Consider the following 8,090-nt stretch of genomic DNA (forward strand, 5'->3'; position numbering starts at 1 on the left):
CAGGCGCGCGGTCACGCTGCGGGTGCTCCTCAAAGACGCGCAGCTGGAGCCCGGCGCCGGCGTGCTGTCTATCTACTACTTGGTGAGCGCCCCCCACCCCCCATCCCATCCCAGCTGGGACAAGGAGGTCCAGAGCGCCCTTGCAGCAGGCCGAGCCTGGGAGCGGGGAGGGGAGACTGAGGCACGGAGCATCCAGACCAAGCACGAACCCTTCTGGGCGGGAAGACTTCGTTCACCAAACACCACATTCCACCAAGGAGAAACTGAGGCTCAGAGAGGACACCACTGCTTTCTTGGCTGTGTGACCTCGCTCAACTTCTCAGCATCCTAGTTTTCTCATCTGTAGAATGGGATTTGTTTCTCCCATGGGGTGGTATGAGGATTACATGAATAAAGCGCTCAGCAAGGTGCCTGCTACATAGTAAGCGCTGTTTGCTGTTATTACTGTTATTGTTGTTGTTTGGTTCGTGGATGGTGCAGTTTGTGAACTGAGCACCTGCTGTGTGCCAGGCTGTGTGTTGGGTGTTGGGGTCACAGCAGTGATCAAGACAGACCCTGTGCCTGCCCTTTGGGGATTCACAGTCCATTGAGGGGAGGGAGGGACAGACACATAACTGGGCAGTTTATATCCAAGCTGATCAGGACTGTGACAGTGGACATACAGGTACTGGGAGGCACTTAAGACGGAAGGCTTCCTGGAAGGGGTGCTGTAGTGGGAAGTGGGTGCCAAGCCCTGGGATTAGCATGAGATCAGGGAGGACTTCCCGGAGGAGGGACCCTGGCAGGTACCAGGTCTTGGGCCCAGCCAGCCCACTCTCGCTGCAGGGGAAGAAGTTCGTGGGGGACCTGCAGCCAGACGGGAGGATCGTGTGGCAGGAGACGGGGCAGGTGTTCAACTCCCCCAGCGCCTGGGCCACCCACTGCAAGAAGCTGGTAAACCCAGCCAAGAAGTCAGGCTGTGGCTGGGCCTCCGTCAAATACAAGGGCCAGAAACTGGACAAGTACAAAGCCGCCTGGCTCCGACGACACCAGCTCCATGTGCCTGCAGCTGCCGCCGATGAGGTACGTCTTTCAGCCTCCTGGAGCAAGCTCTCCCTGACTCATTGTCCAATAGGAGTTCCCAGAGAGAGGACATTGGAGCTGGGACCTTGAGGGATGAGCAGGAGTCCGAAAGGGCAAGATGGAGGGAAGAGCTTTCCAGAGGGAGGGAATGGCGTATGCGAAGCTGTGTAGGCACGAAGCCACACATGCTGATTAGGGAACCATGATTAGCTGATGCAATTAGGTAGCTGAGGGTGCTGGAGACCCTGGCAGAAACCAGATCTGGAAAGATCTTGAATGCCATGATAGTAATAGCTGTTCCTTGAATGTTCACCAGCCGGGTAAACTTGGCCAAGGACCATCTCCGGGTCCTTAGTCTTCGTCATATGTAAAATGGAAATGATAACAGTACCATGTGCATTAGACGTATTGGGATAGATTAGATGTACGTGTATATATCTGGCTGGCAAGTCTGAAATCTGTAGGGCCGCTGGCAGGCTGGAGACTCAGGCAGGAGTCGATGCTGCAGTCTTGAGGCAGAATTCTTTCTTTTCTGGGAAACCTCAGTTTTTGCTCTTTAGGCTTTTCAACCGGTTGGATGCGGCCCACCCACATTATCACAAGTAATCTTCATTGAAAGTCAATTTACTGTAGGTGTGAACCACATCTACCAGATGACTTCACAATAATTCACAGACTAGTCTTTGATTAAATAAGTGGGTAGCAGGGCCTAGCCAAGTTGCCATACAAAACTAACCCTCACACCATGTGACAGGGCCATTCATTCTGCAAGCATTTTTAGTAAACGCCAACTGTGTGTCAGGCGCCGTTCTAGGTGCTGGAGATAGAGCAGAGAGCGAATAGAATAATCTCTGCCCTCATGGGGAGATAAAGAAAATAAATAAGGCCATCTTATAGAATGTCTGAAGGAGGGATGGGAGTAGGGGGTGGGGAAACAGGGTGGTCAGAGAAAGCCTCACTGAGAAGGTGACATTTGAGCAGAGAACTAAGGGAGGGGAAGTAGGGAGCCATGAGGGTATCTGGAAAACAGCACATGCACAGGAACTGAGGCAGGACCTTGCCTGGTATGCTGGAGGAACGGCAGGAGGTGTTTGTGGCTGGAGCAGAGAGAGGGAGGAGGGGAGGGGAAGGCGGGAAAGGCCTGAGACAGGTCGTGCAGGGTCTTGTGGGCCAGGGGAGGACTTGGGTTTTTTACCTCCGGGTGGTGGAAGCCCTCGGGAGAATGAGGCCTGACTCGGTGCTCACCGCCGCCCTCTGGTGGCTACTGCGGGGAGGACAGACTGAGGGGACTAGGGTGCAGATGGCTGCTGCGGGTCCAGGTAGGTGATGACGGGGCAAACCAGGCCGGTCACTGAGGTGGGGAAGAAATGAGCAGGTTTTGGCTAATTTTGAAAGTGGATCTGATGGAATTTGGCGGATGTTGGTGTTAAGAGTTTTGTTCTGAGCAAGCGGGTGGATGGGGTTACCCCCACTGGAGATGCGGGCATTTGGGAGCAGCAGGTTTGGGGGGTTCGTGGGGCGCATCATGGCCATATTGAGTGTGAGGTCTCTGAATACCCCTGCGTGGAGACGTCGAGGTGTCGACAGCGGGACCCTGAGTCTGGCGTTCAGGCGAGCCCGGGGGGTGGAGGCAGGACTGTGTGTGTTGCCAGGCGTAGGCGAGGTTGGAGCCAGGAGAGCGGAACAGGTTGCCTGGAGGAGCGTGAGTCGGGGAGGAAACAGACCCCAGGATCAAGCCCTGGGCAGGAAGGGGAGAGACTGGGGGGATCCTAGAGAGGTGGGAGGAAACCTGAGGGGTTCCCAGGAGGAGGGGCGACTGGCCAGGTCAGATGCTGCTGCTCCCAGTGATTGAGATGTGGCTGTCGGGTTTGGGCACAAGAGAGGTCACCTTGGCTAGGGAACTTTAGGCGAGAGCAGAAGTTATTGAGAAAATAAAATAATCCACGCAAAGTACGTGCTTGCTCAGTGGATGGAACAACAGGGCAGATGCTAAATTCTTTTCAGGCGTTAAGTCGTTTCACCCTGGCGCCAACTGTATTGGACTAAAGGTCACTGTGCCGTTTTACAGAGGACCATGGAGCTCGGAGGGGTTAGGGCGCTCGCCTGAAGTCACACAGCTTGTTCAGCCAAGTAGGAGCTCAGGCCTGTGTCGCCGGCAGAGCTGTGAGCCGCCTCTGCTCACGCTCTCCCTCTAGTGGTCACCTGGAGCAACGGCAGGGACCTGAGGCTCAGGCCAGCCCGAGTTCTGGGTGGAACTTGGTGGGGACGGCGGGGGACACCCAGGTGAGGGTCTCGCCACTGTCCCCACGCCTGTCCCGCCAGAGCCCGGCCAGCGAAGGGGAGGAGGAGGAGCTGCTGATGGAGGAAGAGGAGGAGGAGGTTCTGGCAGGGGTCTCGGCGGAGGACAAGGGTCGGAGACCTCCTGCGAAGGGCCCCTCGGAGCCTGCCCACCCTGGTGAGAGGCGGGGGAAGAGGGGGACAGGGCGGGCGGAACTCGGGCGGGCGCGGAGGAGGCTGGGGACAGGGCTGACCCCAGGTGTCTGGCTGACGGCCTAGCCCTGCTGCCTAACTTCACTTTCACTGCCCGACTTCTTCATGGGCTGCCAGGGGTCTTCACCATGTCGCCTGACCTCCTTGTTCCCCCAACAGGATTTCTTTGCTCTGTTGCCTGATTTCTAATCCTGATGCCCGATTGCCCCTCCTCCACCCCCTGATTTCCTGAGCCTTTCATCTGATTTTGAATTCTCTGTCCGACTTGTCGCCCCCTCCGCCTGATTTCCCAGTCCCGGTGACTTCTTTTTAAGGCTGCTTCCGGAGTTTTTCTGGGGACTGACGCTACCTTTTTTCCTTACCTCCGCCTCGCAGAGGCCACGCCCCCGGGGAAGCGGGCGGAAAGCAAGATCCGGGTGCCAGTGCGGTATTGCGTACTGGGCAGTCGCGACTCCGCCAGGTCAGATACGCCCCATGCCCCCGCGCCTCTCCCGGCCTGCAGGACCTCTTGCCAGCCTGGGGGGAGCAAGAGCAGGGGTAGAGGGGACGCGAGGCCTCAGATTCTCAGAGCTGGCTGGGGAGGGTGCTGAGGAGGCAGCTTGGGGGTTTCTGAAACAGGGGACCCTCTGGCTCCTACAGGAACCCCCACACCCTGGTGGAAGTAACATCCTTTGCAGCCATCAACAAGTTCCAGCCGTTCAACGTGGCCATCTCCAGCAACGTGCTGTTCCTGCTGGTGGGTGCCCGGCTCCCGCTTTGTCTCTTGGGGGCCAGAGCCCTCCCTCCCCCAGACCAGGGCAGGGTGCTGGAGTACCTGGGAGGGAGGGGTGCCCTGGGATGTGAACTTGGTGTGGGAGGGGCCTTGTCTGCTTTGTTCACTATTGGTAAACAGTGCGTGCTCAATCAACGTTTGAATGAAGGAATGGGGCAGGCTGACCCCCTGCATGTCACAAGCGCCCTGGCCCCCAGGATGGCGTTGGGGCTGAGTGAAGCCTGAGCACGAGTGAAGCCATGTCCCTCCTCCCCAGGACTTCCACAGTCACCTGACTCGCAGCGAGGTCGTGGGATACCTGGGAGGCCGCTGGGACATTAACAGCCAGAGTGGGTATCTGCAGCCCTGTGGGGAGGGCGCTGTTTGGGATGGGGGCTCAATGTCCACGCCTTGTCCCCGCCTCTGTGCAGTGCTCACGGTGCTGCGAGCCTTCCCCTGTCGCAGCCGGCTGGGGGATGCAGACACTGCAGCCACCATGGAGGAGGAGGTGAGGGGGCACGCCGGACGGGGCCTTCTGGGGAGGGCTGGGGTCGACACAGCTATCCTGGCTCCCGCGTCCCGGCCGCCAGCAGAGAGCGATGCTCAGCAAGTGTGCGAGCGAGTGTGTGTGAGCCCCGGCCGCACGCCCAGCTGCCCTTCTGCCCCAGATCTACCAGAGCCTGCTGCTGCGGGGCCTGTCCCTGGTGGGCTGGTACCACAGCCACCCGCACGGCCCGGCACTGCCATCGCTTCAGGACATCGACGTGCAGATGGACTACCAGCTCCGGCTGCAGGGCTCCAGCAACGGCTTCCAGCCCTGCCTCGCCCTGCTGTGCTGTGAGTCCCGGGCCGGGGGCGCATGCGCGTCTCCTGCGTGTCTCCTGCGTTACGGAGCCCCCCAGGCCCACCCGCTTTCTCTCCTCGGCAGCCCCGTACTACTCTGGCAACCCGGGCCCGGAGTCCAAGATCTCACCCTTCTGGGTGATGCCGCCGCCGGAGGTAGGGGGCGCTGCCGGGGGAGGCCAAGGGCCCTGCGTGCGGGCCGTGGACCGGCCACTAGTGCACTGGCCCCTGCTGTCATGGGATGGGGGACTTAGGGTGACCAGTGGTGACCAGCTGGTATTCCTGCCAGCAAAGGCCAAGTGACTACGGCATCCCCATGGACGTGGAGATGGCTTACGTCCAGGACAACTTCCTGACTAACGACATCCTTCATGAGATGGTGAGCTCACTCCTGGGTGGGTATGGGCGCCCCCTGTGGAGGGGTGGGTGGGGCGGAAAGCGCCCAGCGGGACTTACAGGACATAGTAGGACTCAGGAAGGCATGGCTGAGTGTGCCACACCTGTGGCTCTGAGGATCCCGCCCCAGGTCCTAGCTGCGGCCCCTCCCTCACCCCGCGCACCCACCTGCCCCTAGCTGTTCTGGGACACCGTGGGCCTCTACACCTGCCGCTGTTTCTCCGAGTGGAGGCGCACGGAGGGCTGCAGGCCTTACCCTGACGTTTTTTAATGCCAATGGTTCAACAGGCATTTGAAAAACAGCTAGTGCGTTACACCGTGATTTCACGAGCATTACTAGGATGAGGCTAAAGCAGGGGGTGATGTCAGGCCTGGTGCGTGGAGAATCACGTTCGGTGGCCCCCCTTGGCCTCGGGTCGGGGTGCGTTGTCCTCTCCCAGGGCATCCGCTGAGCTCCCTTTTCTCCTGGTCTTTGGTGAGTGGTACCGGGTCGTGCTGCACCCGGCCTGCATCCCCAGTGCTTGGTGCGGGCAGCGGGGAGGGAGAGGGTCTCACCAATGCCCGGTCCTCTAGATGCTGCTGGTGGAGTTCTACAAGGGTGCCCCTGACCTCGTGAGGTTCCAGGAGCCCTGGAATCAGGAGCACACCTACCTGGACAAGCTGAAGGTACGACTCCTGCCCCAAGTCCATGCGAACCCCTCCTGGAGGAAGATGGTTCTTGGGGAGCCCCTAAGAATCTATCATGAGCAGTCTGGGAAGCAGCGATTTCCTAACTTGTTTTGTACAAAAGTATTTCAGCTGGAAACTAACGCTGCCAAAGCCTGATTTATCACACAGGGGTGGGGCGGGAAAATCATCCAAATGCGCATGAAAATGTGAAAGCCCCACAGACGTTGTTTCATTTGCCCACGGAGTGGGGGAGGGGTTCAGACCTAGTTTACAGCCTTAGGAGCCACTGGTGTTGCGAACGTGCTCGCTGGCCCCACAGTATTGGGACATTTATGAGGCCTGGCGCCCTCCCCAGTGTCTTATTTCTTGCCTGAAAGTCATTCTCAGAAGACATACTCAACTCTCTTGTGCAGAGAAACGCGGTTTTACACACTTGCTTGTTTCATTCAAACTTAAAAACAGTGACCAGGGCTTAAAGTTGTCCTTGGTCATGTCCAACTCTGGCACTGGGTGGCGGTGGCCGTCTGCTGCCTTTGGAGGCCCTAGAGCTGGGTGGCCCCTGGCCTGTGTGTGTGGGATCCAGGTTCTGGTGACGGCAGGTTTGGAAAGTGCGGGCCCCCCCCCCGCCCCCCCACTCCACACAATTAGTCAGCTGGGCCTTTGGTTAACGTGCTCCTTGTTAAAAAGCATCGCTTTAGGAATGTCGCCTGTACCTCGGTTAGGCCAGCCCCTTCGGGCAGCAGCACTTGGGCCTTGGGGGGCAGGAGTGGGGGTGGGGCCAGGCCGGGACCTCCGAGCAGTTCTGAAACGCCAGTCCTCCTTGTTTCAGATCTCCCTGGCCAGCAGGACACCCAAGGACCAGGGCCTGTGCCACGTGCTGGAGCAGGTCTACAGCGTCCTCAAGCAAGGGAGCTGAAGCCACCGGCCCGGGGAACTGGAATGGGTCAGGGGCTGCCACTCCACTCTGTGTGACCGGGTTGCATGATGGCAGGCTCAGATAATAAAGAGAAGCGAGCAGCCCAGGCACGTGTCACCCTGGGGTGGGGGTCCGCCAGCACTCATCTTTGGGCAGCCACGTGTGGCCAGTCTGGGTCCGACCTCAGCCCTGCCCCTGCTTGGGGCTGTGGCTATGGGAAGGAGTGGCTTAGGGACATAATTTCCCACCTTGGTGACTGGGTAAATGATGGCCACCCCTCCTGGCTCACTGTGGGGCCAGTGCCCACACTGGGAGTAGGCTCTGGGTGGAGAGCGGGGGTGGGTGGCTGCACAGGCCCCACCCTGACCAGGGATCCCCTCGGGAAGGCCCCGCCCTGCACCACAACCAGGCAAGAGACTGTAGAAAGAGACATTTAATACTTAAAAAATCAGAGTACATTTCCATTTGCCCTAGATTGTGACCGAGGCCACTCTGCTCATCTTGGCTGGGGTGCCTGTGCCTCCCTCCTGTAACGGTGGTGAGGGGGACCTCAGGGACAAGCAGAACTTGGTGTCCTGGGGGCTGTGCAGGGTCACCAGAGGAAGGGAATGTGAAGCAGGCCCTGAGTCCCCCATTAAGCCAGCTGCAGGTCAGGCAAGGGGAGAAGACCCAGGGCCCGGCCCTGCTGGTCTGGACAGCTGCCTGCCTTGGTCCGGAGAGACAGCTGGGGACACTGTCGATGGGGGATGGCAGCCAGCTCTGGCCGGGGGAGGCCCTGTGGCTCTCTCAGGATGGCCCCGGCAGCCAGAGGTCTGGGGACACTCATCAAAACTTTTGTGTTTGACCTTCGGCAGAGAGGAGACGGGGGGCTCCCAGGGTCCTGTGTCAGTGTGTGTGTGCAGCTGGTGACAGTTTGTGCCAGACAGAAACGCTCCATGTGCTTGGCTGGGGGGGTGGGGGAGG

General features: G+C 59.2%; 1 protein-coding gene across 1 annotated transcript in view; it reads left to right on the forward strand.

Annotated features, from left to right (window-relative positions):
- MPND (MPN domain containing) overlaps window positions 1-7,727 on the forward strand; it is an 8,419-nt gene extending 692 nt beyond the window's left edge. The window contains 12 exon segments of the mRNA XM_015585183.2: window positions 1-82; window positions 826-1,062; window positions 3,385-3,517; window positions 3,928-4,012; window positions 4,192-4,288; window positions 4,581-4,653; window positions 4,735-4,811; window positions 4,972-5,140; window positions 5,232-5,302; window positions 5,436-5,525; window positions 6,116-6,208; window positions 7,041-7,727. The exon segment at window positions 1-82 is cut by the window's left edge and continues 118 nt beyond it. Coding sequence (XP_015440669.2) covers window positions 1-82; window positions 826-1,062; window positions 3,385-3,517; window positions 3,928-4,012; window positions 4,192-4,288; window positions 4,581-4,653; window positions 4,735-4,811; window positions 4,972-5,140; window positions 5,232-5,302; window positions 5,436-5,525; window positions 6,116-6,208; window positions 7,041-7,127 — 1,294 coding nt within the window. The 3' untranslated portion in view covers window positions 7,128-7,727.
- The last annotated feature ends 363 nt before the right edge of the window (window positions 7,728-8,090 follow it).

This window comes from Pteropus alecto, unplaced genomic scaffold, assembly GCF_000325575.1.
Source record: "Pteropus alecto unplaced genomic scaffold, ASM32557v1 scaffold30, whole genome shotgun sequence".
Lineage (NCBI taxonomy): Eukaryota > Metazoa > Chordata > Mammalia > Chiroptera > Pteropodidae > Pteropus > Pteropus alecto.